General features: G+C 45.8%; 1 protein-coding gene across 1 annotated transcript in view; it reads right to left on the reverse strand.

Annotated features, from left to right (window-relative positions):
- Positions 1 to 18057, reverse strand: part of GALNT14 (polypeptide N-acetylgalactosaminyltransferase 14) — a 187806-nt gene that overhangs the window by 9266 nt on the left and 160483 nt on the right. The window contains exons 10-13 of the mRNA XM_074949150.1: positions 12385 to 12511; positions 9168 to 9260; positions 5578 to 5661; positions 4330 to 4474 (exon numbers count right to left, since the gene is read on the reverse strand). Coding sequence (XP_074805251.1) covers positions 4330 to 4474; positions 5578 to 5661; positions 9168 to 9260; positions 12385 to 12511 — 449 coding nt within the window. The remainder of the gene's footprint in view (positions 1 to 4329; positions 4475 to 5577; positions 5662 to 9167; positions 9261 to 12384; positions 12512 to 18057) is intronic.

The raw sequence follows: 18057 nt of genomic DNA on the forward strand, positions 1-18057 counted from the left end.
ATGTCAGGCTGCCGGGAACTGCTAATGATTAATGGATTTATTAAATGAATCCCAGAGTCAGAAATCTATTCCAAAAAGGTTCCTGCACAGCCTACTATCAACTGATGCTCAGTTACAACAGAAAACAAATGCACAAGATCACCGGTGACATCTTCCTTAGAGGATCCAGGGCAAAATTACGATCAATTATTTACTCCCAAATGCATTTTGCTAGTGAAGAGCTAAATCAAACAATTCCTTTAGTAAATGAGACACAAGATGGAAAAATACCAAGCTTCTGGCCGGGAGCACTGTAGAGACAGCACACTCAACCCTTGAAAATCAGCATCTAGTCCTGCTCCACAGAACTCCCTCCACACAGCATCCTTGGACTCAGCAGGGAGCAATGCCTCACCTTCCTCACCAGAGGGGAGAATGCCACAATGCAGGGAGGGAGGGATAGGACCAGGAGGGAGGCGGCCTGGACTCTCCTGGCTCGGCCACTGATTCACTGTGGCAAATCAACACATGGCTATCATTTTCAAAGGGGCTTAATTATCAAGTGACAAATCTGTGGGGCCTCAGTTTCTCCACCTCTAAGAGAGGCATTATACTAAACTACGTCAGAAGGGTGTTGTGTGAATGAAGGCCAGATCCTCAAAGGTGTAAATCTGCCTAGCTCCTAGATCCACTGAAGTCAATGGAGCTTCATCAGTTTATACCAATCGAAGCTCTGGCTCTTAATTCATTAATGTTTGCAAAGGGCTTTGAGAGCATTGTATGGAAGGAGCCATGGAAGCGCCAATAAGTAACCAATATACTACTACTAATACTCATGGGGAAAGGTCTTGGAGAGACAGGATCCTTTCAATGTATTTGGTGCACATCAAGAAACACAGCCTTGTTTTGGATAAACCCATTTTCCAAATAATCAAGCTTTGATTAAACAAGATTGGACTCAACGATGATAGGACATAATTGACAGGAACTGCACTGTTTTCACAGTCATAAATGCACATAAGCAGGATTTTGAATTACTGCCTATTCTATATTTTGTGATCTGTTAATGGAAGTCCCAATGGCAATGCACACATTTAGGCTTTGCGTACACTACCACTTTTGTCGGTAAAACGTTTGTCGGTCAGGGGCGTGAAAAAAACACACTCCTGACCGACATAAGTTTCACCTACAAAAGTGCTGGTGTGGACAGCACTGTGTCGGCAGGAGAGGCTCTCCTGCCAGCAGAGCTAACGCTGCTCATTGGGGGTGGTTTAATTACGCTGGCAGGAGAGCTCTCTCCTGTGGGCAAAGAGTGGCTACATGGGAAAACTTACAGCAGCACAGTTGTAACAGTAGAGCTGTGCTCCTGTCACGGTCCATAGTGTACAGATTGCCTTAAGGGACAGAGTAATTTCCAACATTTTTGTGATAATCTAAACTTTAAAGGAACACTGCCAACTTAACAATCATATTTTTGTCTCTACCTACTTTAGTTACAAGTAACACCTAAGATCACTGCAACTGCCAGAGACTGGAAATCAGTTTTTTCTATTTTTGTCTGTTTGCTTCCTGCAGTTGTTACTATTTTGTGGATCGTCAGTTTCACTGTTCTTCTGCAGAGTTAGTCCTAGAGCTGGACAAAAAATGGATTTTTCATCCCACAGGAAAATTTGACTTTTTGAAACGATTTTTCACCTTGAATCAGAGCGGAAAGTCGAAATGTCAGAAACTGTTGTGGAACAAGAAATTCTGAAAAGTTCCTAATTAGAAAATGTTGTTTCCTTTTGATCAAAAATGTTAATTTGATTTGTTGAAATTATCATTTTTCATTCAAAGTACCATGACATTGCAAATGGCATTTCATTTTGAAACGTTGGCTCGAAGCAACATTTTTCATTCTGATTTTCCCAATTGGAAAAATTTGAAAATGGCGTCAAAATGCATTGAAACTTCCAGTTTTGACTAGACCGCATTTTCTGAGAGAATTTGTTACGCAACATGTTTCAGCCAGCTCTAGTTAAGCCTTTCCCCTGGTGTTTGTGTGGATCACCTACACAGCAGCGGACAAAAGAAAAAGATTTTTAAAACCAGGATAATGTGACCGTTATACTATAAAAACTGTCACAGAAATTCCGTGGTAACACCTGGAATCCGACTTGCCATTGTCTATTTAACAGTACAGAAAAGTAGGCTTTTTGCTTGTATTAGAGATGCAGAAAGGTAGGTTAAATGCATATACCACAGCGGGCCTCATTTGCACATGCAAATTAGGTAATTCTGCAGCAATATAGCCACTTTTGGTCACTTATGTGACTAATTACCCACTTTGCATGTGTAACCCCCACACACTTAGGCTATGTCTAGGGTGACCAGACAGCAAGTGTGACAAATCAGGACGGGGGTGGGGGGTAATAGACGCCTATATAAGACAAAGCCCCAAATATCGGGACCGTTCCGATAACATCGGGACATCTGGTCACCCTAGCTATGTCTACACTACAAGCTAGAGGTGGGATTCCCCTGCTCTTGTACACACACTCGCACTAGCTGGCATAAATCGCAGTGTAGCCATGGCAGCATGGGTCGTGGCAGGTTGGCTGTGCCTCCCCTGCTGCGACCCGTGCTACTTCAGCGACACTTCTGCTTATGCTTGTGTGAGCCTGATGAGAGCTAGCATGAGTATGGTACACAAGCAGGGGAATCCCACCGGGCGGGCTGGTGCATTGATGCAACAGCGCCCCCTCTGGCCACGTAGAGTGTTGAACCAGAGTTCACACAGTCTGGCCAGGATATGTGGTTTTCTCTTTATTCTTGGTGGGGTCAGCTGGTCCTGGTATCCAGGGGTGGAATTTCCCTCAGTTCTTAAGTCTCTCAGGGGTTAGTAGGGGAACCCAGGACTGCCCACTCCACGAAGTTGCAGCTCAGCACCCTTAAGCCAAATACGCAGAATTGGGCCTACACAACTCTTCCTGCTGCACCATGAGCTCCTTCCTACCTTCCCTGGTTTTCGTAGGTTTTTCACCCTGTTGGTCCATTTGTCCTTTCTCAAGATGTGGACTCTGTAAGGCTCCTTAGCAGCTTGCTGGCAGGAGTTTCCTTCTCCAGACTGCTTGCTCCTCTGACAGCAGCCCTGGCCCTCTGCCTCCCAGCTCTTATTCTCATAGCTGCTGTGAGGCAGCCAATCAGCCTCGGCCAGCAGTACTTGCCTTAACCCCTTGGCTGCAGGGCCAGCATGGGGTATATACTCCCCATGACACACCCCTAGCTCACAGTGTAGACATAGCCCTAGTGAGAGTTGCACATGTATAGTTATTGCTTTTGTGTGCACAAAGTAGGTGTACAGTTACATACTATCCATTTTTACAGCTCCCATTACTGGAGTATCTGAGCACCTCATAGACCTTAAAGAACTTATTTTCATAGCACTTCTGTGGAGTAGGAAAGTGTATTATACCTGTTTAACAGAGGGGGAACTAAGGCTCGAAGAGATTCAATGACTTGCCCAAGGTCACAGAGGAAGCCTGTGGCAAAGACAGGATTTAAACCCAGATCTTCTGAGTCCAAAGACCTCAGCAGAAGACCACCCTTCCTATTCTAATGTGTCTGAGAATCTGGAGCAGAGAACACATGCTGACTGATGTTGCAGATTTCTTCTCTCAGTGAGATTTTGAAAAATAAATGAGGTCACGCTCATTAAGCTCTTGCTAGTTTAATGGGCAATTTAATATTGAATGAATGCAGACTATGAAGTTATAAATACCATCGCAATTCAGTACATTTTGAAATAGAAAGAGGAGTAAATAGGTCACAAAGATGAGGGGAAATTATAGTTCTCATTTTCTTCCTCTGATCTCTGCATTTGAATTGCAAGTGAAAAGCAGAGAGGTCAGGGTGACCTGAGCTGCTGACGACAAGTGCTCAGTGCAGCTCAGGAAAGGCGGGTTAGGCCAAAGGTGGTCTTAGGCCATCTTTGCATTCACTTGACTCTGGGGCTGTCTGGTTGCAGGGCTAGTCGCCTGGTGGCTGCGGCAATTGACAGGGGCTGCCAATGGCCCCAAGTGATTTTGATTGATTGATTTATTGGCAACTGGGGATGATCAGGGGTTCCTCATCACACCGCCACCCCCTTTTCCCAACCACTGGGACGGGAAGTGGTAGAAGCTCAGTGCCACACAGAGATTGTCCTGCAGGGGGCAATCTTCCAGCGGCCGACTATGCGGGCAAAGCTGTCCCCATAAACTGGAGGCTCAGGGCCCCTGACGGATCAGCTTTAAGAGCCCCAGGTGAACTCCTGTGTGTAGCTCAGCTTTCTTTTCATCGGTATTAGAGGGGCAGGCCTAAAACAGTTACCTGTGCCACTGCTGCCACACCTTTGCTGCTGATACAGGGATTTAAGCTCAGGATGGGGAACTCCTGATCTTCAGACTTCTGGGACTCCAGACACCTCTGTCTCTGCCGGATCATTCCAGACTGATACAATGATTCCTCAGGAATCCTGGGGAAATAACCCAAGATGATGTTACCTGCTGCTGTAGACATGCCCGGCATTCAGAGAAAGGGGGGGCTGTTCACCTAGTTGGATGGGTTCGTTTCTGAAACAAAGAACTGCAAGGCCCATCACAGTGATGAGTCGCTATGTGTATTGCAGAGGATGGCTATTTACACTGCAGAACAGGTATCTCATGATGGACTGAGAGCCTTCCTATGTGGCATCACTCCAGGAGATAGGCTAAGAGCATGGCATTTGGCAAATACAGCAGACAGAAATAAATTGGGTGCCCGTTAAAGGTCTGTCTTTGACTCACAAGTGTGAGGGAACCTCAAATTCAGCTGCCCACCAGTCTTTCACTCTCAGTGCAAAGCCTCTTTGTATGAAGAAAGCTCTATACAGTAACAGCTCATCTACACGTGATATGCTACAGCGGCACAGCTGCACCGCTTTAGGGCTTCAGTGTAGACGCTACCTAGGCTGATGGGAGGGGTTCTCTCATTGGCGTAGGTAATCTACCACCCCAAAAGGCGGGAGCTAAGTCAACAGAATTCTTCCATCAACGTACTGCATTCTACACCAGGGATTAGGTCGGTTTATCTACGTCACTCTGGGATGTAGAGTTTTCACATCCCTGAGCAAAATATCTGGGTCAACCTAACTTTTTAGTGTAGACCAGGCCTAACTCTCAGTCTTTTTCTCTCTCTGACTCCACATTCAATCACTCCCAGCGGGTCCCTGGATGCATCTCCAGAATCCTTTGCACCATTTCCCAAGATGGCTGATGGTAGCCACTGAGGGAATTGCTGCAATGGCTTCTGGTGCCTGTGGGGGAGCCAGTTGAAAGTAGCGAAGAAAACACGTTAGCAGAAAACCTGAGACACAGAGTGAGATGGGCTCTGGCTCAGCAGCCCTCAGGCATCTGCTGTTGCCTCCGGCAGAGAACAACTTCCTGAAAAAGGTTCTCAGTGATGATTTCTGAGTTCTCCCCTCTCCCACAGAACCTGAAAGCACTGGTGGAAACGGAGGTCCGTGACGTATCGGTCACATCCCAATCAGCTGGCACTAAATCTTTATGAAGAAACATATAACCAAGAATTGTCCAATACCTAAGTTCTGGATAAACATTTTCCAGGTACCACTTGAAGGTCTGGCATTTCAAGCTCTTCCTCAGTTCCAGTCTGCTCTGGATGCTGTGGGGGAAAAACATGACGTAGTTATAATAATTGCAGTGAACACACAGATGTTACATATGGAGGCAAATCTGAGTCACGAAGATCAGATCCAAATCACAAGGGAGGAAAAAAGGTTTGTATATGTACCAAGCCAATAGCATGCAGGCCTGGGAGTCAAGAGATCTGGCGTCTATTCCCTACTCTGCCACTAATATGCCGTATGACCTTGGGCAAGTCATTTCACCTCTCTATACCTTGGTTTCCCTTTCTGTAATATGGGACTAATGATACTTCTCCACCTTTGTACAGTGCTTTGAGATTGAAGGAAGAACAGGCTGATATAAGAAGAAAATATTTAATATATGCTATTTAATGTACTAAATAAATATTAAATTAATAGAGGAATTTTACATGAAATGAATATATATTATATGCTAATAAAATAATAATTAATGTCCTAATTCAGCAAAGCACTTAAATATGTGCTTAAATCCCTTTGAAGTCAGTGGGATTTAAGCACATGCTTAAGCACCTCTTGATGTCCAGGAGGCAGGCAGGCAGGCACAAGCCTGCCCGCATCTGAATGCTCCTCCCCCAGCCTAAGGGAAGAGCTACTGGACCCAGGATTCAAATGAGGACAGGGGACAACCGTTTTTCCCCCCCTTCTTACTGCTACTTTGATGAATCAAGGCCAAATTTACCAGATGGCGGAGCATACTGTACAGAGTAGCTGTTTCCTGGTGCCAATCCACTACCTGGGTAGGCCATGCCCTCTTTTAACCGTCAAGCTGAGCAAGTGTCAAGCGAGCACATGTGGGCTGTTAGTAACTATGAAGCAGTAGGAAGCATCCCACACAGTTTGCTTCCCCCTTCCCAGAACCCTGTGTCTCTGCAGTCCTGTTTGCCTAGTGTGACAGAGCTTTTCCTTCCCTCCGTGCTGGTAGCAGAGAAGAGGATGTGCCTGACTGTAAACAGGTCAGGCTGCACAGTATTTTAATAATCTAGATTCTCTGAAAATTGAAAAGCAGGAGAGACTCTGCTCCAGCAATTCACCTTTGGACTGAGACCCAGCATGCTCATTCTGAGCTTGAAAGGAGAATCTCTGTGAAAGCAAGGAGAATGTGAAACTAGGGGATTAGAATGCAAGGCTGGCTGCTATCTGAACTCAAGAGTTTGCTGCCTGTGAATACAGACCTTTTTTTAATAATAAGGATATCTGACTAGCCACGATTATAAGGGACAGAATCATAAATGTCCTGGTGGAGTATAAAGCAGTAATTCAGTTTCCATAAAGCCATGTCTGCCAAGACGGGGTCCAGAACATGCCGATTATTTTTCTTGCCTGCTGGTTTCACTTCTAAACTACAACGTTAAAGCCCATCTCTAGGACTAGAGCTACTTGAAGTCAAGAGCAGGAATCTGGCTGGGAGCATTCGGGGGGAGGGGTGGATTCCCCAGCAAGAATTCAGTCCTCTCCTTGGCATGACCTAACAGCTTCTAAATAGGCTGTCAATTAAAAAGTGATTAAAAAAATGAATTGCGCACTGTTAAACAATAATAGAATACCATTTATTTAAATCGTTTTGGATGTTTTTCTACATTTTCAAATATATTGATTTCAATTACAACACAGAATACAAAGTGTATGGTGCTCACTTTATATTCATTTTTGATTACAAATATTTGCACTGTAAAAAACAAAAGAAATAGTATTTTTCAATTCACCTAATACAAGTACTGTAGTGAAATCTCTTTATCATGAAAGTTGAACTTACAAATGTAGAATTATGTACAAAAAACCCCGCATTCAAAAACAAAACAATGTAAAACTTTAGAGCCTACAAGTCCAATCAGTCCTACTTCTTGTTCAGCCAATTGTTCAAACAAGTTTGTTTACATTTGCAGGAGATAATACTGCCCGCTTCTTGTTTACAATGTTACTTGAAAGTGAGAACAGGTGTTTGCATGGCATTGTTGTAACCTGCGTCGCAAGATATTTATGTGCCAGATACGCAAAAGATTCATAGGTCCCTTCATGCTTCAACCACCATTCCAGGGTACATGTGTCCATGGTGATGACGGGTTCTGCTTGATAATCATCCAAAGCAGTGCGGACTGATTCATGTTCATTTTCATTAACTGAGTCAGATGCCACCAGCAGAAGGTTGATTTTCTTTTTTGGTGGTTTGGGTTCTGTAGTTTCTGCATCAGAGTGTTTCTCTTTTAAGACTTCTGAAAACATGCTCCACACCTCGTCCCGATCAGATTTGGGAAGGCTCTTCAGATTCTTAAACCGTGGTTCCAGTGCTGTAGCTATCTTTAGAAATCTTACATTGGTACCTTTTTGGCGTTTTGTCAAAACTGCAGTGAAAGTGTTCTTAAAATGAACATGTGCTGGGTCATCATCCGAGACTGCTATAACATGAAATAGATGGCAGAATGCAGGTAAAACAGAGTAGGAGACATACAATTTCCCCCAAGGCAAATTAGTCACTAAGTAATTAACACATTACTTTTTGAACAAGCATCATCAGCATGGAAGCATGTCCTCTGGAATAGTGGCTGAACCATGAAGGGGCATACGAATGTTTAGCATATCTGGCACATAAATACCTTGCAATGCCAGCTACAAAAGTGCCATGAGAACGCCTGTTCCCACTTTCAGGTGACATTGTAAATAAGAAGTGGGCAGCAGTATCTGCTGTAATTATAACCAAACTTGTTTCTCTTAGCGATTGGCTGAACAAGAAGTAGGACTGAGTGGACTTGTAGACTCTAAAGTTTTACATGGTTTTGTTTTTGAGTGCAGTTATGTAACCAAAAAAAAAAAAATCTATATTTGTAAGTTGCACTTTCACAATAAGGAGATTGTACTACAGTACTTGTATGAAGTCCTTGAGTGGTCCATTTAAAGATCTGGGGCAAAAAAAATGGGGATTGGTCCTGCTTTGAGCAGGGGGTTGGACTAGATGACCTCCTGAGGTCCCTTCCAACCCTGATATTCTATGATAATACACATGTTCAATTCAATTCTATGAAGTGCCTTGAAAAATACTATTTCTTTTATCATTTTACAGTGCAAATATTTGTAATAAAAATAATATAAAGTGAGCACTGTATACTTTGTATTCTGTGCTGTAATTGAAATCAATATATTTAAAAATGTAGAAAAACATCCAAGAATATTTAATAAATTTCAATTTTATTTTACTGTTTAACAGTGTGATTAAAACTGAGCTTAAATCGCAATTAATTTTTTTTTAGTTAATCGCGTGAGTTAACTGCGATTAATCAACAGCCCTACTTCTAAACAAACTGGATATACGCTTGGGAGCTGGGACTGTATCTCCTTAAATGTGGCATCTGCCTATTATTAGCACTTAATTAACCGTTACCACAGAAACTACATGGTGACGTCTCCACAGCTGCATACAATGCCCCTGTATCATCACCTTGAACTTTTCATTGCATCAGGCACACTGGGCACCTTTGCGCTTTCACTGGCCACCAGAACCACCACTTACTCTCCGTAAGGTCTCCCTTGTGCTGCAGGCCGGGCAGCGTAGTAGTATTGTTTGAACTCATCCATCCACACTTCGGCTGTGCGCTTGGTATTTCTAGAGGAGCAACACAAATGGCGGAGGTGAAAATCTATGAAGCGTATAAAGGGACTTCCAACATTCTATCAAGGGAGCCCACTAACTCTGTGACTATGCCGGTCTCTCCACCCCATCACCAACATATTTGGGGTGCTACTTTGGCTCCACCCAGGCCACACTTGCCTTAATTCCTGGTTACCACGGAGGTTCCACTTCTTCCCTCTTCCTGCAATGGCTGTACACAATCTAGGCAACAGCTTAGAGGAGGAGTTCCTCATCTTGGCTGGTGTAATAAGATAACTGGATGCTTTGCAGCTGTTGTGCTTGGAAGCACAGCTAATTCTCCTCATGGTAACATTCCCGACAGGCCTGCTTGGGGCTTGGTCTCAGAGCTTGGTGGGGGTCTCTAAAAGGCTGTATACAATTCGGCTGTTTTGCTTCTCAGGGTTTCAGTCAAATATTTCCTTCATTTCAGGCCATGTGCATTTGCCCTCTTTGCCTCATTTGAATAAACTCAAAGTGAAACTCAATAGAAACCATTAATGCCCCCAGCTTCAATGTGAGACCAGAAAATGGCTCAGGCGTTCTCCATGTCAGCTCGGAGGTGTGCAGAAGGCTTGCAGACTTTCAGAAATCTTGTAATGACCCTGAGCGGAGTTTAGAGCCAATAACAAACCCCTGAACCAGGTGAGTTTGATGAAGCTTCAAATTTACTTGCAAATATTTCTTGCTGCTCTATGTCTATTCTCTCACTTCTCTGTGTTTCAGAAATACTCCCTCTGCAAGTAATGGCCTCAGGATTTAATGGTCCAGACTATCACTGTAAAAACCACCGGATTGTAAACTCCTCAGGGCAGGGACTGACTTTAGATTTATGTCCTGTTTAGCACCAAACTCACTTCTGGCAATTAGCAAGCAACAATCATCATGTGAATTGTGCATGATTCTGGAACCTGAGCAGTCTTTCACTGACACTGGTACAGAAAGGAGTGGCAAAGAGGCTGTATGGAAGGAATTAATCCCTGGAAAAAAACCTAGACACATGATTTTTTTTTGTAATATCTTTGTACTGGGTTTCTTTTGGGAGCCCTGAAGGGAGACAGGAGTATTGGGCTACCAGAGTCCACACTCCAATCAAATTCACATCTTGGAATACTAGAGGTTAGGGCTACAAGGCAACACAGGCCTCATCAGGTCCCAGCCCTCGATGCCTTGCTATAGCCTACACACACAATTCCCCAGAACGGTTTTCCAATCCACTTTTGAATGGTTCTATTGACAATACCCCAGCTACCTCTCACAGTGGCAGTTCCATTTGCCTAATTGCTCTTCTTGTTGGAGATGGACCTACATCACAATGTTCCAACCCTGATCTAAACTTCACCTAAGCTCAACCGCATTCTAATCAGAGAGTTTAGTTTGGCCTATAATAGAGATGGCGGCCAAGAGCAAAGCTGAAATCTGGCTTTGGAGCCAAAGCGTCCCAAAGTTCAAGGGTGCCTGTACATGAGCTATCGGGTTGGGCTCCTCTCTTCTTAAATTCATTAAAGCTTCTCTTTTTTATTACGAACATTGGAGCCAGAACCTGTTTAAGTTCACCCTGTTCATCCCCAAGAGACCAGCTCAGGTTTGTTCCCTATAGCACCTTATCAAATACTTTGTCTATTCCAGGTTTAAATGACTCCAGTGATGGGGCTTTAGCCACTTCCTATCCTTTACTTTAAGGTCCAGACTTCTTGTCATTACTGAAGGCAAGGCCATTCCATCCATGGTCAGCCTCAAAACTTGTTTCCTTCCTCCTTTATATTTACTAAACATCTATATACACCTCTCCTTCACTGCTCCCTTCGTGAAGTTAGGTGATGTATTCACTTCTGGGCACCTATTTGTGAAGGTCCTTTCCTTACCCACTTTGCTGCATGACTGAAAAGCACACCTAACATGCTATAACTGAGAATGGAAATGAAAACATAACTGACTTGTATGTCTCGCCCTCTTCCAATGCCATTAGTCCATGATAAGCCTGAGTAAGACGTATAGTGGACAGGTAAGAGGTGACCATGCTGCAGGCAACTGGGTATTCACATTTGTTGTTAGTTATTCTTATAACATCAAGAAATATACACAAAAAAGGGACCCACAAACACACAGCTTATCTGGGAAACAACTGGTGATAAGAGCAACTCTTTCCAGCTGTGGACAATGCTTTCCTTGTTAACATATCCATGGACAGCCCTCAGCTTCGAAACTTGAAAGGGGAAAAAGCCCTTTTTGACTCCATTGGCTCTTATGCACTTTCTCCTTGGCTAACGATTTCCAACACCTTCCCAGACGGGTGAATGGTGCTTTCACAGGGTAATAACTTGGCCATCTTAGCTGTGCAATGGAGAGGGCAAATCTTAGCTTTGCCCACGTGAGCCTGTGCTTGAAAGGCTATACATGTCTTTACAAGAACCGGGGTCTAGTGGCCTCTAATCAGGGATCCCAAGTCCCAGCCTGTCACTCAGCATCCTATATCTTAAGCAGCCAACCACAGTGGAGCCAGTCGCTTCCAGCTGTCAGAATTCCAAGCATTCCCGAGGGTCTGCTCTGGAGGCAGACCCAACTGGGGTGGGGGTGGGGGGGTGTCAAACTGTTCGCACCACATCTCAATCCGACACGCTGCTCTGCTCGGTCTCCATTATCACGATGGTCTTGCATGCATTTGGCTCAGATTTTCTGGTCTGGCAGAGCTGTCCTCAGCCCCAGGCCAGGATCAGTGGGGACAAGGTAGCATTATGACACTTCTATGTTCCCCCGATTTCAGAACTGCTAGCTGCCAGCCTGGTGGCATCTGGGAATCAGCTAGGGGAAAGGGCATTCCCCACCACACCCCTTGTGTTAGGGGACAGGGAAGGTGGCACAGGAACCACTACCACAGTGGTGAAGGAATCCCCTGCTCTGGGGAAATCCTGAGAAGCCCATATGCACTGGGTTTATGTCTGCTTTGGGCTAGGAGACTGCTGAAATGCTGACACGTCCAATCTTTCCCCCTTCATCCGTTACCGATGTGGGCTGCGCTCTCCCAGCAACACCCAATTCCTTTTCACATAGGAACAAATCATTCAGCAGTACATGAAAGCAGACAGAGCGCAATACCTACTTTATATAGGTGTTGGCATTTCCCTCTGGAAAGACATAGGGGTGTTTCTTCCGGAACACGTGTCCAACCCGGCTGCAGGGGATAATTTCCAGGCTCCCTCCGCACATCCACACACGGAAGGAGATTTCTGCAAGAGAATCAGCTTCAATCTTTTATCTCCTGACTCCTGGAGCAGGGTGGATCCTGTTTTTCTCTCTCACTTCACCCGCTGCCACACCAAAGCCAGGTAAATCCATTATTGGAGGGGCTTTCCTAGGCTCAGCTTTCTTAAAAGTGCATTTCAAAGCTACTTACTCTCTGTTTGAAGTTAGCCCACTTGAAACCAGCCTATAGCGCAGCGGGTAATAGCACAATGGGAAGAGCAAGACATGCAGCACAGCTTACATCACGGACGCAGCTTGCTGTTTGTTCCTCTTGTAATTACTTCTGCGCTGCATAACTCAGAGCCCCGTCCCTCCACGCGGGCTCACCAAGAAAGGGTCTGAATTCGGTTTATTAATGATTGCAACGTGCCTTTCGAAGGCTCATGTTTTTATGAATCAGGGCCTGATCCTGCAAAGCACTGAGCTGATCATAAAAGGTCCTGAGCACCCTTCAGCTCCTACTGGAATCAATGGGAGCTGAGGGTGTTTGACACATCCCAGGAAGTGCTCAGCATCTTGTAAGATGGGGCCCTTGGTGCCTATGCTGCATGCACATGTACAACAAGGTCACTCAGACATACATTTGCCTGCGCAGCTTTCTGCAGGATCAGCCTGGAAAACAGCGCCGCTCGTGTCAGGGAATTTAGTCCAAATTGCCCACAGCCAGTTCCTGACCATCTGGGTGGGCCTTTTTGGAAGCTTTTATATCCCCTGTGGATCAAGGATTCAATACTGGAGTAACTGGGTGAAATTCTATGGCTGTGTTATGCAGGAGGTGAGACGAGATGATCTAATGATCCCTTCTGGCCTTAAAATCTATGCGTCATCACCTTTCGACAGAATAGGGATTCGCACACCCGTTGGGAAACAGAGAGAAAATAAGAAGAGACCGGTTTCACAGTTTCTTGTATCCTGGATAATGATGGTGATTTTTGAAATTGCAGTGCAATATTTAGCACTCATCAAGCTTTACAAACATTGACTCGCTCCTCCCCTGGAAGACAGGAAAGTACTGTTTGCCCCATTTTACTGCTGAATCACAGAAATTGGGCATGAAAGACACCCATTAGATCATCCAGTCCATTGCCCTGCCCATGCAGGATTGTTCCTTACACTTCATTTTCCAGTGTTAGCACACTGGTGCTGCTCAGTTGCTACTTCAATACAAATAACCACCAATAACAATGGGGGAGATTTTTAAGGCACAGGTGGTGATTACGTGCCTAACTCCCATAGAGTCAGTGGGAGTTCAGCACCTATCGCCATTTGTACCTTTGAAATGTCCCCCAACTGGCCTAGTTTTAAAAGTCCTAAGAGACGGCTCTTCCACCTCTTCGCTTAGGAAACTGTTCCTCAGCTTAATACATCTCACTGTCAGGAGGTCTGACCTGACATTCAGCTTTCTTAATTCCACCCCATTACTCTTAGTTACACCTCATGCATCACTCTAATGATTCTTCGCTCGCCCTGTGAACACCCTGCAAATATATGTGGAGTGTTATGTCCCCACCTTTGGCGTGGGGTGATCAAGCTCTCAAAACAATCTTTGGCGCTTAACATTTTCCCTAGTAATTTCTGCTGCTCTCCTCAGAATGCTCAGTTTGTTAATACCTGATGGGGATAAACTGAGGCACAGAGGTTAGGTGACTTCTCCAAGGCCACACAGAAAGTCAGTGACAGAGCCAGCACCAGATCTCGAGATGTCCCTGGGTCTCAGATCATTAGACAAGGCTTTCCCTCTTTCTCTCTCTTTGAGGGTTGAGTTCCCTGAAGGGAGGGACTCCTCCTGTATGCCCTCTCCCTTGGCATTGGGATGATTACTGTGCAATTTTTGTTTTAATTCATGGAAGCGTATCTGTCAGTCAGGTTTTGTAAATGGTATTTTTTAATATATAAAACCCAAATTTGGGGGAGGGGGAGGGGAATTGGGCGAGTATCCCTTTAAGCATGGTGATAATAGTATCAGGTAGCGCAAAACAGCCAGTCATGATCATAGCACTCATGTGACAGCAACGAGCCGTATATGCATTGCTTTGGGGGGTGTTCAGACACAGCTGTTCCCAGCCCTTACCACACACTGAGGCGTCTCTCTGGGAAAACACAGGAGAAACCAAGCTAGCTGCAAAGCCTTCTTGACTTTGGGATGCTTGACATCTGGATCCAAATTTCATGGCTTGAGCCCCGCTCTAATGACAAGGCCCCAGCAGGAGGTGCTGCCAGAGGTCGGGAGAGGAAGCACAGCAAGGAGAACAGATGCGAGTCCCTCCTTTCAGAGGTCCCCTCCCTGCTGCCACTCCCCCCCGCTTTTCCCTTTTGCTGCAGCATTTATTGCGTAGAAGGCACCAGCAAGAAGGGGAACCTCACAATTCCCCCAAGGGCGGGTATTAATGGGCCAATAAAACATGCCCTTGTGCCGTGTCTTAGTGCTATATTGGGAGCCACCTTAATCACAACAGAAAGGAAATGAGATTAGTGAGGGGTCTGGAGGCTCTAAGTTGTTACATTCAGCTCTCTTCACAGCCGGGTGCTGTTCTTCATCAGTCCCTGTGTCCTGTGCTGTATGGTCCCTGAGTATCGCTGCAGTCAAAAGGGGGCACTGATGAATGCACAGTTAGCCCAAGCAGCTGGGAACAGGCTTGTGGATGCTGCACCATTCATCCCTCTTCCTCCCCCTTTCTGTTTAGCCCGCTAGGGACTATGGCTCTCTGAAGGGTTTAGAGAGAAGGGGGGCTGTATATTTCAACCCCCTGCTCGCTTGTGTCTTCAGTCACAATGAAGAGGAAGGATGATGTGATTTCAATGCACTGGAAATCAGCCTGAAAGCACAGTACTCAAGCTGCAGGAGACGCTCTGTAAGTGAAGCGGCAACTTCCAAACATCTAGCAGCCTTGCAGACATCGGGTCTAATCCTAGCAGGGGCAATTCAAAGCCTTAATTTCTTCCCAGCTTACTGGGTATGGAAATAATACTTGACCCTATCTATATCTCCTTCCCTCCAAGGATCTGAGTGTGCTACTGTAGTAAGTAATCCTCACAACCCCCCCAGAGGGAGGTGGTTTTATGCTCATTTAGCAGATGGTAAAACTGAGGCCCTGCAAGGTTAAAGCATGGGTCCAAGTCACACTGAGCCAGGAATAGAAGCCAGATGCCCTGGTGCCTAGACCTGGCCCTTACCCACAAACCATTTCTGGAGTTTAAAGCCAATCCCTGGTGCATTGTTATTTTTGCCTCTGTTACTGCTAAAATCCATCCATGTTCTGTTAAACACATTTCAGGAAGCTGGTGTGTAACAGAAAGTATCAGACTCTAAAGTATCCCCAGCTCGGCCACGCAGGGCTCTGTCCTGACAGGGGAACACTCTTCTGCTTGTACCACGACTCCATCCTATTCTTCCTGTCACCGTTTGCCACCCGCTTGACACGGCTACTACAATGCACACCTGAGTTACATGGCACATGGAACCAAGGCCTGACAAGAGGAACTGCAACATCTGCAGAGAGGGAAAGACAGCAGACAAACGGAGACAGCAAAGCAGAGGGTGGACTGGGTGGTGGAAGGGACTGCTAATGGGCTACCAAACTGTTCTTTGCTAGGTCTCTAGCCTGAATCCATTCAGGGTTGGTACTCAATGGATGTTACCACTATCCAAAGGATGTTCAGTGGTCTACATGAAATATGTGGCGGGTCTCACCGTAATACTACTAGCTAAGGGTCCACATCCCATTTAGCATCTCTGCTGGCACTCTCGGCAAAGAAAGTGAATGGCCAGGGGGACTAACCACCCCAGCCACAGTCCTAGCAGGTCAGGTTTGAGGTGTGCTGGAGGCTTGCCCATGCCGTAGTGGGATGAAGCACCTTCAATCTACAGGCTGACACTCGGCAGCCTGGCACCAGCAGCAGTACATTCACTGACAAAAAGCTCAAGAACAAAGTTTCAAACCAGTTTGGGCACTGACAACATCCCCAAAGGCCTCCCTCTAATCTGAATGCAGATTCCAACTTGCTTTTGTTTTCGATGGAGTCTGGCAGTCCCCTGTGGCTGTCAATAGCACTGCCATAAAGCAGCGGAGTTCAGTTGTTAATGCTGAAAAAAACCCACCGCTGCAGTGCTACATTGTACTCCGAGGGCTCCATCTAATTAGGAAGAAGAGTAAATCACCAAAGGGCTGAATTGTATTTCACTGCAAACATAATGAAAGGAACAGTCAGTCATTCCAGTCCTGCAAAATGCACCACAAGATCCTGACTTCCCAGTCACTTACCCTGAAGCCAGTGGAGTTGCTCTGGCGCAAGTGAGATCAGACTCTGGCCCCATGAATGCCTGGAGCAGGGGAGATTCTTTTCTGTCACAGCTGGAAGGTGAGCAGCGCTGTGACTAGGACTCTGAGGGGCATGCTCTGACCTCCCTCAGTGGGGCTGTGCAGAGGTGCGAGCAGGAGCTAACCTCACGTAGCTGGAGGCACAAGTTCACCGCTTTGGTGTCACTACGTTAATCCGTTTGTGTCCATTTTGTGTCGTATTGCTTTCCCTTTTACACACAAGCTGTCGTCCTGCTTCTCAGCTACCTCGTGTCTGAGTGCTCCCAGCTTGCTGACTGAGCAGTCGCTGCCTGTTACGAAGGGTCAGACACACCACCGTTGCTGTAGGGAGAAGCCAACTTTCCCTCTCTGGGCCAGTGAGACTCATTGTGGTCCAAGTGGGGTTTCCACCCTGCCTACCCTCATGAACTCTGCTGATGGAGAATACAAAAGGACAATTATTGCTGCTATTACACCAGTGCCCAGAAGCTGCAACCGAGACCAGGGCCCCTGTTTGCTAGGCCCTGTATATACACACACAGTCAGAGACATTCCCTGCCACAAAGAGTTTACAGGAGGCCCAGCGAGATGAAGTGGCTTGTAGTCCAAGGTCACGCTGCAGGTTAGTGTTAGAACTGGGAACCAAACCCAGGTCTCCTGCCAGTCCAGGGCCTTCCATAAAGAGTGTCTCCTCCACCCTCCATGATCATAATCCAAGCTTGGCCAATGTCACTTGTTTTTGCACTTCATGGTACCCCTGCAACTCTTGTCTGGCTTAATCTAGCAGTGAGATGGGCAAGCCCCATGGCTAGCAAAACTTGGGTCTGTTACAGTTTGAACCTTGGTTAAATACTGCCTGGGGGCTCCATGACCATGGCTGCCCTCTGATACTGGGAAGGTAAGAACGAGACATTATCAGGACCAGCCTCAAACGGAACTTTGTTGATAATGAAAACAGCCAGCGACATAACATAGGTTAGGACAATGTATAAGGGGTGTAAACCCTCATGCTTCAGGGCATGAGCCAACTGCTAACTGATGGGTTGGGAAGAAACTTCTCCTACAGGCAGGCTATTCCATAATAGTCCATTTTGATCCCTTCCTGGAATGAGGACACCAGACTAGATGGACCACACGTCTGATCCAGCATGGCACGTCCTACATTTATGTTTCGTTTTCTTTGCAAAGACATGTTTTAGACGATTAATCCAAGAGGGAGAAAGGGGCTCACT

The sequence above is a fragment of the Natator depressus genome, chromosome 3, assembly GCF_965152275.1.
Source record: "Natator depressus isolate rNatDep1 chromosome 3, rNatDep2.hap1, whole genome shotgun sequence".
Taxonomy (NCBI): Eukaryota; Metazoa; Chordata; order Testudines; family Cheloniidae; genus Natator; species Natator depressus.